Genomic DNA, 18,151 nt, shown 5'->3' on the forward strand with positions numbered 1-18,151 from the left:
GAGCTGGTAGATAACGAACCTTGAGACAGATCTAGCAGTCTCAAAGCCGCATCATGGGTAACCTGCGGTCCCATGAACACCGCTTTAAGAGCATCAAGGAAGTCTTGATGTCTCTGAGTAACCAAATCAGAGCGCTCCCATAAGGGAGTAGCCCACTCTAAGGCTTTATCCTGAAGCAGGGATATAATAAAGCCTTCTTTGGACCTCTCCGTAGAGAAGTGAGAGGAATTAACCTCAACGTGAATCTGACACTGGCTTATGAACCCACGACAAGACCTAGCATCGCCAGAGTATCTGTTGGGTAGAGCAAGTCGTGGGTCATGTAACGAAGACACCAAAGTTTGAGGTTTATCCTCTACAGTCTTGAGCCTTGCTTCAAGAACCTGTATATACTGATGTAATTGTTAATACTCTGCCATCTCTGCCAGACCCTTGGCTCAGTCCTAATGTTACGGGGGCTGTCGGATAATAAGGGAATGGAAGGCTATCCGACAGTCAGGGTCCACCGTGCAGAGCTCTGCTGCAGAGTATGGCAGAGGATAGGGGAAACCTGTACCACCAAAGCGGTACTGACACTGTTGCGTCACAGTGTCACCAAGACCAATAGCGGCGTATACTGTTTAAGTCACAGCGACTACCTTATTAGAATAACATAAGAGTGGAAATGCAAAAGAGTGAGGAATACAACATAAAAGTGCATAGAATTCTCACAGTCTGTGAGCGTGAAGGCACCTGTCTTAGTTAACAGTCACAGAGACTAGGTGTAGTGTGTGCAATATGGCACCTACCTATGTCCGCTCCACTTGTGGTGCAAGGATACGGACAGCAGCAAGGCTGCTAGCTTGAAACTCCTGCCTATGACCGCTCCCCTAGTGTGCGAGGATACGGACTGCTGCAGGAGGCAGCGTAGTGGAGCGTTACCCTAGAAGGCAACGACCACCTAACCTACCTATGTCCGCTCCACTAAGGTGCAAGGACATGGACAACAGTACGGCTGAAAGGTACAGGAGCGCTACCCTACCGATAGTGCTCACCTCAGAGTAGAACCACAAGGCCCAGTTAGACCATGTGCAGCAAGCACCTGCCTATGTCCGCTCCACTAAGGTGCGAGGATACGGACCACAGCATAAGCTGCAAGGTACAAGAGCGTTACCCTACCGATAACGCTCACCTAGATAGAATAGGTGCCGCAAGGGACATGCACAGAGCGTCTACTCCTATGCAGGAACCAAGAGGACTGAGTGCCGAGCAGCGTGCGTCAGGGTCTTATATAGACTCTGTGCCTCATCCAAGATGGATTACACCAGAGCCAATCCGCTGCCAGAACGACAGCAATGACGTCACGCTGGCCTATCACCGAGTAAGGCATCACAAGCACATGACCAGCAACCAATCGGCTTAGAAGGTGTCAGAGACATGTGACCTCGTGTCAGTGATGATGTCACTCGCACATGTGCAATGGCTCCAAGATAGGACTTAGTCTCCAGCGCTCGCACATGTGCAGTAGCAAGAAATCCAAACATAGTCTCCAGTGCCACAGCAAAGGGAAAGGAGACACGCAGATACCCAGAACGGGAACCGTAACACCCCTCTAATATCGAGCTTAGAAAACCCTTTGGCTCCAGTAAGCTGATTAAAAAGGTCAAGGATAAGTGGAAGCCGATGAGTATTTGTAATCTTTATTTTATTCAATTCACGGAAATCGAGGCAAGGATGGAGGCCTCCATCCTTCTTTTTAACAAAGAAAAATCCAGCAGCTACAGGAGAGGAGGAAAGACGGATATGCCCCTTCCATAAACTTTTGCTTACATATATATGCCTTCATGGCAGCCCATTCAGGGCCAGACAAATTATAGAGGCGAGCTTTGGGCAATTTGACATTAGGGACAAGATTGATAGCACAATTATAAGGGCGATGGGGCTGTAGGATCTCTGCCTCTTTTTCCGAAAAAACATCACTGAAATCCTTCAGGTACGCCGGAAGACCCTCCAGACTAGCAGAGAAAACCTGAACAGAATTGACATTTTTTATGACAATAAGATCCCCATTTAACAATATCCCTTTGTCACCAATCATTCATAGGATTAGACATATGTAGCCAAGGAATTCCCAATACCAACCCCGCAGGTAAATTATCCATCACATAACAGGAGATGACCTCAGTATGGAGAGATCCCACCTTGAGTGTGAATTCAACCGTTACAAACTGGATCAGGTTCTGGAGTAACTGAGTCTTGTCAATAGAAACAATCTGAATGGGTTCTTCCAAACCTAACTGTCCCTAAAACTAGTTTCATAACCAGTCCAGAATCAATAAAATTAGCTGCAGACCCACAGTCAATAAAAGGGAATGCTTACATAAACCAGTTTTCAGAAAGCAGTTCCACATTTATTAGCACTTTTCTGGAGAAGTTAAGAGGTACCTGGAGGTCTGGGTGACCTCCTCGAAAATCACCCAGACTTAAGCGTTTCCCGATGCTGTGTCTGCTAGGGCAGGGGGGGGGATGCCAAGCAGTCCTGAAAATGCCTACCGTGACCAGAGTAGAAGCAAAGTCCCAGATCGTGACATCGTCTGCTCTCCTTTTCTCTAGGGCTGGCTGCACAGACTTTTATGAGCTATGTGTCAGGTGGATGATTGAGACTGGAAGAATTAAAGGGAGCCTCCTGTCGAACCTCACATCTCTCCCGTATCTTGCGATCCATTCCTATAGCCTAAGCCATGGCCTCCCCCAGTGAACAAGTAGGAGAGTGGAGGGTCAGAGCGTTCTTTAACGTATCCGACAGGCCCTGACACCTGAGGGCTGTGTCATTCCTCAGAACTTCAGATGACCATTGTCTGAACTCAGAACTATAATGCTTAGTGGTGCGGCCTCCCTGTGTCAGATTCATGATCTTAGCCTCTGCCACCTGGACTCTGTCAGGTTCGTCATATATCAACCCCAAAGCACAAAAAAACCCATCAACAGAAGATCGTTCTGGTGCTAATGGAGACAAAGGAAAAGCCCACGTCTGAGGACCCCCCCTTAGAAGGGACATAATTCCCACCCGCTGGGACTCATTTCTGGACAATCGGGGTTGTAAAGCAAAAAAATATTTTACAGCTCTCCCTGAAAATTCAAAACTGGTCTTTCTGCCCCAAAAACTTATCATGGAGCGTCACCACAGGTTCAGGGAAGCTCAATGGAACGTCATTCAGTTCAGAAGACATACCTGCAGTCTAGTGAGGGGTTCTGAGAAGTTCCTAACATAGTAGAAAACTGCCCCTGGAACTGGGTGTGAGAAGATTCTAACTTCTAATGCTCCATAGCCAGATCCTGCACTTAGTCAGGTTTACCACCTAATCACAGAGCGTGCGTACTGGATCCATAGGTGGAGAGGAAAAATAAAAAAGGCTGGCCAGTCGTAATGTGACGCCAGTCACTACTTATGCATAGTATAGACCAGAGGTCTGAAACACAAGGCCTGCAGGCCGCATGCGGCCTCTGAGGCTGCTTGTTGTGGCCCGCAGACCCTGCGACGATCGTAGCTCTATGCCGCAGGTCGGCTCCGGCAGGGCTTTACTACAGTTGAATCATTTGCGGTGCCTCACAGAGGAGCTGTCTGCGCTATACCAATGACTGCCACCCGCCAATCAGATGCAAAGAGGTGACATCGCTGTATGACGTCACCTCCTTGCATCTGATTGGCCGGCGCAGCCATTGCTATAGTGCACAGAGCTCCTCTGCGCGGCATAGGACCGCGATCGTCACGGGGTCTGCGGGCTGCAACAAGCAGGTAAGATACGTGCCTATGATCAGGACTTGCGTTCTGGGCGTGGCGGGTCCTGACATGCGGGGTCGCGAGTCTCCTCCACAGGAGACCACAGATGCTCGTGCCCGAGATCAGGGTTCGGCCCGCTGCTGTCGCCTCGCTGTGTTCTCCTTAGGGAGGGTGCATGCGATTCCACAGCAAAGAACTGATCTGCTGTGGCCTCCGAAAGCAACACCGCAGGTCAGAAATCCCCTCCACTCTGCTTGTACTGTACTGTATACCACAGTGTTTTGGACGCAGCTGAAATATGATGAATCCAAAACGCTGCAAACATTGATCATGGGCACACAGCCTAATAGGCGGGAATGGAGGAAAGGTGAGGAGATTTTTTTTATTTTGGTGCATTACTAAAGGATGAGCACATTACTACAGGGCACAAGGATGGGCACAATACTACAAGGATAGGCACAATACAACTGGGTACAATACTACAAGGATGAGCACAATAATACAGGGCATAAGGAGGGGCACAATACTACAGGGCACAAAGATGAGCCCAAAACTACAGGGCACAAAAATGAGCACAATACTACAGGGCACAAGGATGGGCACAATACTACAAGGATGGGCACAATACTACAGGGCACAAGGATGGGCACAATACTACAAGGATCGGCACAATACTACAGGGCACAGGGATGGGCATAATACTACAAGTATGAGCACAATACTACTGGACACAATACTACAAGGATGAGCACAATACTACAGGGCTCAAGGGTGGGTACAATACTACGAGGATGGGCACAATACTACAGGGCACAATACTTCAAGGATGGGCAAAATACTACAAGGATGGGCACAATACCACAAGGATGGGAAGAATACTACAGGGCACAAGGATGGGCACAATACTACAAGGATGAGCACAATACTACTGGACACAATACTACAAGGATGAGCACAATACTACAGGGCTCAAGGGTGGGTACAATACTACAAGGATGGGCACAATACTACAGGGCACAATACTTCAAGGATGGGGAAAATACTACAAGGATGGGCACAATACCACAAGGATGGGAAGAATACTACAGGGCACAAGGATGGGCACAATACTACAAGGATGAATACAATACTACTGGACACAATAATACAAGGATGAGCACAATACTACAGGGCACAAGGATGGGCACAATACTACAAGGATGGGCACAATACTACAGGGCACAAGGATGGGCACAATACTACAAGGATCGGCACAATACCACAAAAATGGGCACAATACTACAGGGCACAGGGATGGGCACAATACTACAAGTATGAGCACAATACTACTGGACACAATACTACAAGGATGAGCACAATACTACAGGGCTCAAGGGTGGGTACAATACTACAAGGATGGGCACAATACTACAGGGCACAATACTTCAAGGATGGGCAAAATACTACAATGATGGGCACAATACCACAAGGATGGGAAGAATACTACAGGGCACAAGGATGGGCACAATACTACAAGGATGAGCACAATACTACTGGACACAATACTACAAGGATGAGCACAATACTACAGGGCTCAAGGGTGGGTACAATACTACAAGGATGGGCACAATAGTACAGGGCACAATACTTCAAGGATGGGAAAAATACTACAAGGATGGGCACAATACCACAAGGATGGGAAGAATACTACAGGGCACAAGGATGGGCACAATACTACAAGGATGAATACAATACTACTGGACACAATAATACAAGGATGAGCACAATACTACAGGGCACAAGGATGGGCACAATACTACAAGGATGGGCACAATACTACAGGGCACAAGGATGGGCACAATACTACAAGGATCGGCACAATACCACAAAAATGGGCACAATACTACAGGGCACAGGGATAGGCACAATACCACAAGTATGGCAAGCATACTACAGGGCACAAGGATGGGCACAATACTAAAAGGATGAATACAATACTACTGGACACAATAATGCAAGGATGGTCAGTGTCACAATACTACAGGGCACAAGGATGGGCACAATACTACTGCACACAATGTATGGACCCGTGAAAGCAGCCTTAGAGGTGCGGAACGGTACCTTCGTCTTCGTGCTCTCCTCCCTCTAAATCCCTGTATTTGTCTCACCTATCTGCATGAAGCGCTATTAAAAATCAAGTTACACCGCAGAGTGCTGCCATTCTTCTTTTTCTTCTACTACTGCACACAATACTACAGGGCACAAGGAGGGCACAATACTACTGGGATTGGGGACATTACTACAAGGCACACAGATGGGGACATTACTATAAGATGTTAGCTAAGATTACTATATGATCCTGTTAATTGTAAAACAATATTACAAGGCGATACAATGTAAAAAAAAATATCAAAATAAAGCATGAGTTTGTTTTTTTTTGCCATTAAAAATATTTTTTTATCTATAAACTTAACCCAAAAAAAGTGCAGGTTTGTAATAATAAACAAGCAAACAATGTTCAAAAAAAGTGATCCAAAAGATGTATAGAAAAAAAACATGGAATCACTAAAAATGTCACTTTGTCCTGCAAAGAATGTGCCCCCCCCCCCAAGTTATTTTTTTTCTATATGCGACCCATACACCCAGCTGAGTTTGAGAGCATTATATAGGGAAGAAAAAGGTTAAGGAAAGTGTATTGTTGCATCTTGTTTTAGTATTGGGCTTTGTCTCAGGGGCTTTGCCACTACAGCATAGCACCTGAAATGTACTGTATTTTCTGGATTATAAAACGCACTTCTTCTCCCCAAAAACTGGCGATAAAATGGGGTTGCATCTTATAATCTGGATATGGCTTACTGGGGCAGCGGTGGTGGAGCAAGGTCACAGGAGGCAAGGACAGCGATACTGAAGGCTTGGAGGAGGGGGTGTCACTGCAGTGGAGCGGCACAGGAGGGACAGAGGATGGGGTGTCACAGTGGGGGGTGCTATTGATCTGACTGTGGGCTTCATAGAATTGCCTACAGTTGATGCGATGGACTTCAAGAAAATAACAGTGGAGGCGGCGCGTGCGCAGATTGACGCAATGTACTTACAGAAAATGGCCATGGAGTCTTATCTGCGCATACGCCACCTCCATGGTCATTTTCTTGAAGTCCATCTTGTCAACCACGGGCGATTCAATGGAGCCCACAGTCAGATCACTGGTATCAACCACCGCGACACCCCGTTCTCTGACCATCCTGAGCCATTCCACTGCAGTGACACCCATGCAGCCCAGCAGCAGATGAATGGCCCCCGCCGCAGCGACAACCCCGACCCTGCAGTATCGCCAACTCTCTGACCACTGACCCTCCTGAGCCGCAACACCCTCTCCTCTAGGCCCGCAGCTTCGCTGACCCTGCCTCCTGTGACCTTTTTAAGCTGCTCCACCACCTGAGCTAATATAAGACGCACTAGGCTTATAAGACAGACCCTCATTTTAACATTAAATAATTATTTTTTCCTATTTTCCTCCTCTAAACTAGGAGTGCGTCTGCTTCCCTTCCCTGTCCATTCATCAAAGCACGGTGAGTGTCTGGGGGGGGGGCGGCACATTGGGCACCAAAAACTGCTGCAGGTAAAGAGCCACGCCCCCTAACCACACCCATTTTGCAATCTGTCACGCCCACATCCAATCCTTTTCAGTACTGCTGATCACATTGTTTAAGGCCCCCTTCACACTTCCGTGAAAAACAAGCACGTGTGTTACGGGCCGTTTTTCGGGTCCATATCCCGTTTTTGTGTCCGTTTTTATGGCCCGTGTGGCATCTGTGTGAATTGCGTATGCTAGCCGTGTTTGTGTGTAGAACGTCCGTGTGTGCGTGTGGAATTAACGTGTATGTGTACGTGGAATGTCCGTGTGGAATGTCCGTGTGTGTGATGCACAATGTCGTTTATAAATGTCGGCTGACAGCCGACAGAGTTGCGCGATGAGAATGAACTCGGGTGAACTTCACCCGACTTCATCCTCATACCGCGGCTCTGTCTGTGTCGAGTACTGATTAGCGGTCACCTGTGAAGGATTCACCGGTGACCGCTAATCCCCCGAGTGACTGAAGTTTCCCCCCCTCTCTCATACTCACCGATCCCCGGCGCGGCGCTGCACGGCGTTCACACTGCTGCGGCGGCTTTTACTATTTTGAAAAAGCCGGCCGCTCATTAAACAATCTCGTATTCCCTGCTTTCCCCGCCCACCGGCGCCTATGATTGGTTGCAGTGAGACACGCCCCCACGCTGAGTGACAGGTGTCTCACTGCACCTAATCACAGCAGCCGGTGGGCGTGTCTATACTGTGCAGTAAAATAAATAAATAAATAATTAAAAAAACCGGCGTGCGGTCCCCCCCCAATTTTAATGCCAGCCAGATAAAGCCATACGGCTGAAGGCTGGTATTCTCAGGATGGGGAGCTCCACGTTATGGGGAGCCCCCCACCCTAACAATATCAGTCAGCAGCCGCCCAGAATTGCCGCATACATTAGATGTGACAGTTCTGGGACTGTACCCGGCTCTTCCCGATTTGCCCTGGTGCTTTGGCAAATCGGGGTAATAAGGAGTTATTGGCAGCCCATAGCTGCCACTAAATCCTAGATTAATCATGTCAGGCGTATCCCCGAGATTCCTTTCATGATTAATCTGTAAATTACAGTAAATAAACACACACACCAGAAAAAAATCCTTTATTACAAATAAAAAACACAAACATATACCCTGGTTCAACAATTTAATCAGCCCGAAAAAGCCCTCCATGTCCGGCGTAATCCAGGATGGTCCAGCGTCGCATCCAGCTCTGCTGCATGGAGGTGACAGGAGCTGCAGCAGACACCGCCGCTCCTGTCACCTCCACGCAGCAACTGAAGACAGCCGCGCGATCAGCTGAGCTGTCACTGAGGTTACCCGCGGCCACCGCTGGATCCAGTGACAGCGGGTAAACTCAGTGACAGCTCAGCTGATCGCGTGGCACTCTTCATTTGCCGCGTGGAGGTGACAGGAGCGGCGGTGTCTTCTGCAGCTCCTGTCACCTCCATGCAGCAGAGCTGGATGCGACGCTGGACCATCCTGGATTCCGCCGGACATGGAGGGCTTTTTCGGGCTGATTAAATTGTTGAACCAGGGTATATGTTTGTGTTTTTTATTTCTAATAAAGGATTTTTTTCTGGTGTGTGTGTTTATTTAATGTAACTTACAGATTAATCATGAAAGGAATCTCGGGGAGACGCCTGACATGATTAATCTAGGATTTAGTGGCAGCTATGGGCTGCCATTAACTCCTTATTACCCCGATTTGCCAAAGCACCAGGGCAAATCGGGAAGAGCCAGGTACAGTCCCAGAACTGTCGCATCTAATGTATGCGGCAATTCTGGGCGGCTGCTGACTGATATTGTTAGGGTGGGGGGCTCCCCATAACGTGGAGCTCCGCATCCTGAGAATACCAGCCTTCAGCCGTATGGCTTTATCTGGCTGGTATTGAAATTGGGGGGGGACCGCACGCCGTTTTTTTTAATTATTTATTTATTTTACTGCACAGTATAGACACGCCCACCGGCTGCTGTGATTGGGTGCAGTGAGACACCTGTCACTCAGCGTGGGGGCGTGTCTCACTGCAACCAATCATAGGCACTGGTGGGCGGGGAAAGCAGGAAATACGAGATTGTTTAATGAGCGTGACGTGCAGCACCGCAGGTCAGGACCCGCTGCCTCCAGGACACAGTGAGTCCTGATTGTGGGCACAGGCAGCTGCAGTCTCCTGTGGAGGAGACGTGCAGCCCCGCAAGTCAGGACCCGCTGCCTTCAGGACACAGTGAGTCCTGATCTTGGGCAGAGGCAGCTGTGGTCTCCTGCGGCGGAGAAGTGCAGCCCCGCAGATCAGGACCCGCTGCCTCCAGGACACAGCGAGTCCTGATCATGGGCACAGGCAGCTGCGATCTCCTGCATTCTCCTGCGGAGGAGACGTGCAGCCCTGCAGGTCAGGACCCGCTGCCTCCAGGACACAGTGAGACCTGATCGTGGGCACAGGCAGCTGCGGTCTCCTGTGGAGGAGACGTGCAGCCCCGAAAGTCAGGACCCGCTGCCTCCAGGACACAGTGAGTCCTGATCGTGGGCACAGGCAGCTGCGGTCTCCTGTGGAGGAGACGTGCAGCCCCGCAAGTCAGGACGCGCTGCCTCCAGGACACAGTGAGTCCTGACCGTGAGCACAGGCATACGCACATATACGGTACATATTTGAAGACAAATTCCCTAAAATAAATATAAACAGACAAATCTATACACAGTCATCTGCACTGACATACATAGATATATACATCATACATATACACACATTGGAGGTAATAACATGGGAAAGCCGCACTCACCTACCCCGCTTGTCTCTGTCCAGCTCCTCCTCGGCATGTGATCACTTGGCAACACTTTAACAGACCTAGCCACGCACAGTGCACACTGACACCGCTGTGTATGTATCACAAGGGAGGATGGGGGTTTTCTATACTATATATATATATATATATACACACACTGTATATATACAGTCTATACAGCACAGGAGGGGCTGGGGGCTACAGTATATACAGCACAGGAGGGGCTGGGGGCTACAGTATATACAGCACAGGAGGGTCTGGGGGCTACAGTATATACAGCAAAGGAGGGTCTTGGGGCATAGACAGTACTTGAGGGGCATACATATTAGGCCTGTTTCAGATATCAGTGATTCTGGTATGTATGTGCTAGTTTTTATACGTACCAGAATCACTGTCCTATGCAGACCCATCATAATCAATGGGTCTGCACACACATCAGTGATTTTTCACTGACCGTGTGTCCGTGCGGCATACATGCGTATCCGTGATTGCCGCACAGAAACATGTCTGTTTTTTTCTGGCATCACTGATGTCCCACGGACCACACTATGGTGTGATCCGTGAAACACGTACCAGAAAAACACGGACATTTAAAATAAAAATCTTTTTCAACTCACCTTCTCCAGTGATGCTGAGTTTGACAGCTGCTCTCTGCTTCTTCCTGCCTGGCTCATTATGGCATGCATATTCATTTATGCAGCCAGAGCCGACCCGGAAGTAGCTGCAGAGGTGAGACAGCGGTGGCTGGATGCTGAATCGCGGAACTCTTCAGCACCACGGAGAGCGGGAGCGGGGGCAGGTGAGTATATGTCCATGTGCAATCACGGAGTACAGATCACGTATCATGGATTACACATGGACAACCACTGTGTGCCGAGAATCACGGAGTATGAAGGGACATATGCGTGTTTAACACATCAGTGAAGAACGTCTGTGTTTTTCACTGAGGGGCATACATGTTACTAAGGGGTACACACATTACTGGGGGAAATACACTTTACTGTGGGGCATACAAATTACTGGTAGCATAGATATTACTAAGGGGCATATAGCTCTGGTGTTGGGGCTTATACAGCTCTGGGGGCACATACAGCTCTGATGGGGGCGCTGGGGGCACACAGATCTGGTGGGGGTGGGGTGGCTAGAGGCATATAGCTCTGGTGAGGAGAGGGCTGGGGCATACAGATCTGGTGAGGGGGGGCTGGGAAATACATATCTGGTGGGAGGGGGCTGGAGGCATACAGAGCTGGGGGGTATATAGATCTGGTGGGGGGGGCATACAAATTTGGTGAGGGGGCCATACAGATGTGGTGAGGGGGGTGACTGGAGGCATATAGCTCTGGTGAGGAGGGGGTTGGGACATACAGCTTTGGGTAGGTGGGGGGGTCACATACAGCATTTCTTGGTGCTGCAGCTCCTCTTCCTGCAGTCTCTTTATCTGTGGTAGTGATGTGTCAGTCGCGAACGATCCAACACAAAGATCCGGCTCCCTGCTGTGAACGACAGGAGCCGGATCACTAGTGTGAGCCACTAAAAATATCTAAACTGCTCTTTTCGCCGTCAAACCCCGCCCACCCGTGGCTAAACTCCGCAATCTAATTGGCCGCTTGTAAGTGGGCGGGGTTTAGCCGCGGGTGGGTGGGGCTTTGGCGACGTCACTATAATCTTAAATATGTGTTCACCTGGGGTGAACACATATTTAATAAGGAGCCAAGAACGATCTGAAAGATCCGGCTCTTTTTGGTGAACGGAGCCATGGGAACCAGATCACCAAAAAGGGCCGGACTGTCCATCATTAATCTGTGGACAGAGCTCAGCATGTTGCTCGGTAGCTCCGTCCACAGATGCACTTCCGTACACAAACAGCCCAGCAGTGAGCAGTGAGTGCACGCTGAGCTGCAGGTGCCGATTTAAAGTGCCGGCAGCCAGGAAAATGCTGCTGCCGCCCACCCATAACAGCGGCAGCACAGAGCTAGAGCAGTGAAGCAGCGCTCGGCTCTGCTCTGCTCATGTGCATTAGGAGGGGGAGAAAGTCAGACGGGAAGAGAGCCGGTACAGTCCCGCTGTATCCGGGACGGTTGGGAGGTATGGTACAAGTGCATGTCATACACATACTGCTCCGCTCCGTACACCTCATATATACCGCTCTGCCGTACACATTGTACACACTCGGCTCTGCTCACATCGTACACACACGGCTCTGCTCTGCACACATTATACACACACGGCTCCGCTCCGTACACCTCGTACACACACGGCTCCGCTCTGCACACATTATACACACACGGCTCCGCTCCGTACACCTCGTACACACACGGCTCCGCTCTGCACACATTATACACACACGGCTCCGCTCCATACACATCTTACACACACGGCTCTGCTACATCCACACTGTAAACCCCTCCTGACCCCACACATAACCTTCCCCTCATCCAGCACCATGACACCCAGCACAGCAGAGTCCTGCATACACTGAGGAGCTGATCATGTGACCCCTGACTCCTCCCCTCCATGTGACATCATCACAGGTCCTGGAAGCACAGAGCAGCCATATATCTAGTGTGCGGCTCTGCAGGAGGAGGTGTGTGGAGATTCCCCATTACTGGGCTCAGGCTCCATACACATTAGATGCTGGGGGAGAACAGTCGCTCTATAGAAGAGAATTCTCCTGATTGCCCCGTGAAGGATGGATATGGACAGGGACAAGATGGCGGAGAGGATATTACACCTCACCCTAGAGATCCTCTTCCGGCTTACTGGAGAGGTGAGAGATTCTGATGACGTCACATTACACCATTCTTATCTATGGGAATAACGGACAGAACTGGAGAGGTGAGGACTCTGGAAATGTCTGGAGTGAGATTTATTACTGTGTCTCTCCATAACCAGGATTACACAGTAGTGAAGAAGACCTCTAGTGAGCGCTGTCAGCCCCCTGTGTCTGAGGGATGGGGAAGACCCCTGAGCCCAATCACGGGGCCTCCACCTCACCCCCCGATACATGAGGACATCAATGACCAGAAGATCCTAGAACTCACCTACAAGATGATTGAGCTGCTGACTGGAGAGGTGACACTGCTGGGAATGCTGGGACATTATACAGTAACGCTATGAAGGGATCGGGGGTGACGGTATCATTGTATGTGTCAGGTTCCTATAAGGTGTCAGGACGTCTCCGTCTATTTCTCCATGGAGGAGTGGGAGTATTTAGAAGGACACAAAGATCTGTACAAGGACGTCATGATGGAGGTTCCCCAGCCCCTCACATCACCAGGTAATAGACAGGACTAAATACACACGGCCTATAATTATCTGTATGTAAGGAATGAATTCAGCCCCTGTATGTGTCTCCTCCAGGTCTATCCAGTAAGAGGACAACACCAGAGAGATGTCCCCGTCCTCTTCTCCCACAGGACTGTAAACAAGAAGATCCCGATGTTCCTCAGGATCATCAGGTAGATGGAGAGAAGGTGCCATGAAATCTCCCTATGATGTGTAGACGGCTGTGAAGGTCTTGTGCTCAGTCTTGTTTTATCCTCCAGTATTATATGTGTTATACTTGTGTAATGAGAGCGGTGGAGATGGCAGGATTAGAGCTGATCATAGATGGGACTTCTCCATCTGTCTGTGACTTTTACAATACTTGTTTCAGGGTGAAGATCTGCCCCATATTAATACTACAGAGACATATGTGAGGGGTGATGAGCGGAGTAAAGAGGAGATTCCTACAGATGACCGCCCAGGTGAGTAGTGACCACTAAATGCAGAGAAGTCACAGATTCTTCTCATTCAGCAGCTGCTACAATGTGGGACTAAGAAGAAGGAACAAAACTTATTACTAATGATAAGAGAGTAACTAAAATGCCCGTTACTCAATTTGATCTGACCAGATGTTTAGAAGAGTTTGATGCGAGTAACAAGCATTCTGAAAAGTCAATAATTGGGCAGTTCGGGTCTATGCACACAGTCAGTGAGCCATAAACGGAGCAGTTCCTGCTGGAAGGATGGTGGGTTATTTTGGTCACACAACATTCGAGAACATGGTTTTAGCCCCCGGGAGAGCTATTCAGAGACTGCAAATGGCTCTCCAAGGTGTCTGCACACATCATGCAGTGAAGCAAGCCTGTATATTGTGGTTGTTGTTTCACTGATTAAATATCCGAGCACCCACGTTTCTTGGCCATACTCCACAAGTGCTCAAGCACCCCATTACTCGATCGAGTGACGCGTAGTGCCAAGCATGATCACTCATCACTATTTATTATAAAAGGTGTGGAAAAATGTTGCTATACACTGGACAGGACAGGTACTAAGGCAGTCATCCAGTCCCCAAAAGGTATCCTGCATATGTCCTATTAGTTGCTTACATGAGACGGTCACCTCGCTCTCTTCTACGGAGTGTGGCAACGTTTTTCTGCAGTTGATTGTCAGATTTGGCTGGAGGTGACTATTTACAGATAAATTTAGGAAATGACTAAATAACAGCATTGATCAGGAAGCCAGTATGTCACATATTATTTCACCTTCGAAGATCATATTCAGTTACCAGAACTTCCTTATGGACGTACTTAGTGGATTTACTTCTTACATTTTCAGAGATAGACCTGTGATCTTTTACACTGATAACTAATGTCTTACTATGCTTCCAGCTTTGACTTAATGGGCCACTAGAAAAGTTGGACTTTTCATAGATGTTGGGTGCAGAATTTAGGTTCACCACCTCTCGAAACGGGGATAGCATGTGATTAAGAATAAAGATAAATAAAAGAAAAATTTCTCGGTAAAGATGACTGAACATGGACTTAAAAAAAAAAAAGAGAAACATGTTCCTAGTTTGGGTGCTATTTGTATGCTAACCACTCATGGTGGTCAGGTACGCTCAGTGCTCGGCCCAGTGGGAGCTTCTTGCAGTCTCTGAATGGCTCTGACAGGAGGTAAAAGCAACATTTTCGGATATAGTGTGAAAAAAAAAATAAATATATATTTATTATAAATCTCCACCCTCCGTTTCCGGGAAATGTTCTGTTTATGACTGGTCAGTTCAGCTCCCCGCCCAAATACGGCCAATCATTAACTTTTAATAAGATTCGGGCTCCGAGATCAAGTTCAGGTCAATTCTGGGTCCCGAACTGAACTTTATCTAAAGTCTGGCTGAACCCAGGGAACCCGAAGTTTTGAGTCCGCTCATCTTTATTAATCGTCAGTCACAACTTCTGCTGCTTCAATGCTTATCTCCGGCCTTTCTGTACTTTACTGCAGTCATAATGTGCTATGTATAACATGTGAGTGCTCTAGCCCATCAATGGCCTTACAGTATATGTGCTGCATTGGTCATGTGGGATATCAGGCTCGTCATCACAGCAGATAAGCAGACTAAGGGGTGCTTCACACACAGCGAGCTCGCTGCCGAGATCGCTGCTGAGTCACGCTTTTTGTGACGCAGCAGTGACCTCATTAGCGATCTCGCTGTGTGTGACACTGAGCAGCGATCTGGCCCCTGCTGCGAGATCGCTGCTCGTTACACACAGCCCTGGTTCGTTTTCTTCAAAGCCGCTCTCCTGCTGTGACACACAGATCGCTGTGTGTGACAGCAAGAGAGCGACAAATGAAGCAAGCAGGGAGCAGGAGCCGGCGTCTGACAGCTGAGGTAAGCTGTATCCAAGATAAACATCGGGTAACCAAGGTGGTTACCCGATATTTACCTTAGTTACCAGCCTCTGCAGCTCTCACGCTGCCTGTGCTGCCGGCTCCGGCTCTCTGCACATGTAGCTGCTGTACACATCGGGTTAATTAACCCGATGTGTACTGTAGCTAGGAGAGCAAGGAGCCAGCGCTAAGCAGTGTGCGCGGCTCCCTGCTCTCTGCACATGTAGCTGCATTACACATCGGGTTAATTAACCCGATGTGTACTGTAGCTAGGAGAGCAAGGAGCCAGCGCTCAGTGTGCGCGGCTCCCTGCTCCCTGCTCACACTGGTAACTAATGTAAACATCGGGTAACCATACCCGATGTTTACCTTAGTTACCAGTCTCCGCAGCTTCCAGACGGCGGCTCCGTGCAAGCGCAGCGTCGCTTGCACGTCGCTGCTGGCTGGGGGCTGTTCACTGGTCGCTGGTGAGATCTGCCTGTTTGACAGCTCACCAGCGACCATGTAGCGATGCAGCAGCGATCCTGACCAGGTCAGATCGCTGGTCGGATCGCTGCTGCATCGCTAAGTGTGAAGGTACCCTAAGAACGGAGAAGAGCACTTAAGTGGTAGCCTTGAAATGGCAATGGATTAAACAGGTGAGTAATGCTTATATTCATTTATCACTTTCTCCCTTAACCCACTTGTTTGACAACTCGAGAAAATCACTTTACAAATTAATTAGAAATTCAAGTTTTAGACTTTCTACAAGGTCAGAACTTTTTCCTACTTAATCGCACTGCTCCTCTGTTCTGCAGTAAAATGCATGTGGCTGTGAGGGATTGTGCCGGACAGATTCCCTAATAGTACTGACTGACAGGCTCATTGATGATTCTCCACTGAGGGTCTTACTACAAAACAGTGGTGACCGACATTTTGAGACATGAACCTAGGAAGATTCTGAATTCAACACTGAATTGGAAAACTGCTAGAGACTATCCTTGTGGCTTAATATCATTATCTACTGGTCTTTGCGCTGTGGTTTTCAGTTAGAATGTGAACTGTTTTGTCACCAATACCTTAGTGAATAATCAAATTTTGTAACATGATTTACAATTTTAATGAACATTTTATATAATTAAAAAAAATATTTCCAAGTTAATATTATTGAAAAAGTAATAAGTGTTATTCTTGGCAGGTGACTGTATTAGGAGACTAGAGGGACTTCTGGCATGTTCAGACTTTCAATCATATGATCTTTGTGTGCCTGAAGAACATTGCATTATCTCAGCTGTATCCTCGGTGCTTCACAGCAAAGATCTACGATCTGATCCTATTAAACAGGTCCTATCTCCTGATTCATCTCAGGTTATTACAGAAAATAAAAGTCGCAGAAGAAATGTTAGTTATACAATAGAAAAGAAGACCTTTTCATGTTCTGAGTGTGGGAAATCTTTTAAGCGGCAATCAAACCTTGTTCCACATAAGAGAACTCACACAGGGGAGAAGCCATATCCATGTCCAGAATGTGGAAAATGTTTTGCAAAGAAATCAACTCTTTTTGCACATCAAAGAACTCACACAGGGGAGAAGCCATTTTCATGTTCGGAATGTGGGAAATGTTTTGCAGAAAAATCGAAACTTATTATACATCTGAGAATTCACACAGGGGAGAAACCATTTTCATGTTCAGAATGTGGGAAATGTTTTCCAGTGAATGCAGCTCTTCGTAAACATTATAGAACTCACACAGGGGAGAAGCCATATTCATGTTCGCAGTGTGGGAAAGATTTTAATCAGACATCAAGTCTTCGTTTACATCAGAGAATTCACACAGGGGAGAAGCCATATTCATGCTCAGACTGTGGGAAACGTTTTGTGCGTAAACCAGATTTGGTTAACCATCAAAAAAATCACGTAGGAATGAAGCCGTATCTATGTTGAGATTTGTGGAAAATGCTGTTCTCTTAAAACAACTATTGTTAAACATCAAAGAGTTCACATAGGTGAAAAGCCATTCTACGTACCTGGAATGTGGGAAATTTATTATAAAAGTAGAACTTAAAAAGGGAGAAGCCATACTAATGTTCTGAATTTAAGGAATATTTTTCCTCCATAAAAAAAATGTAAGCTTAAAAAAAAAACTTGCATTATGCATTTTTTTTTTTTTTTTTTAACCTGTACAAGAAAACATAAATGAATTACAGAAGTAACATCTCATGCTTAAAAAACGCAAATAGAATCCAAATAGCTTAAAGAGAACCAACCATCAGGGTTTTCATATATAAAGTAAAACCAGTACTATACTGTCTCTATGATGCTGAATCTCTGCATACGTTTTGTTCTAAGATTACTTGTACATATTTCGGAAATAAATCATCCAAAGTTAC

General features: G+C 47.6%; 1 protein-coding gene across 1 annotated transcript in view; it reads left to right on the top strand.

Annotated features, from left to right (window-relative positions):
* The window catches only part of LOC142313009 (uncharacterized), a 289,249-nt gene that overhangs the window by 189,725 nt on the left and 81,373 nt on the right, over positions 1 to 18,151 (top strand). The window contains exons 22-23 of the mRNA XM_075351996.1: positions 13,801 to 13,879; positions 16,960 to 17,703. Of these exons, the coding sequence (XP_075208111.1) occupies positions 13,801 to 13,879; positions 16,960 to 17,703 (823 nt within the window). The remainder of the gene's footprint in view (positions 1 to 13,800; positions 13,880 to 16,959; positions 17,704 to 18,151) is intronic.

The sequence above is a fragment of the Anomaloglossus baeobatrachus genome, chromosome 5 (genome assembly GCF_048569485.1).
Source record: "Anomaloglossus baeobatrachus isolate aAnoBae1 chromosome 5, aAnoBae1.hap1, whole genome shotgun sequence".
Lineage (NCBI taxonomy): Eukaryota > Metazoa > Chordata > Amphibia > Anura > Aromobatidae > Anomaloglossus > Anomaloglossus baeobatrachus.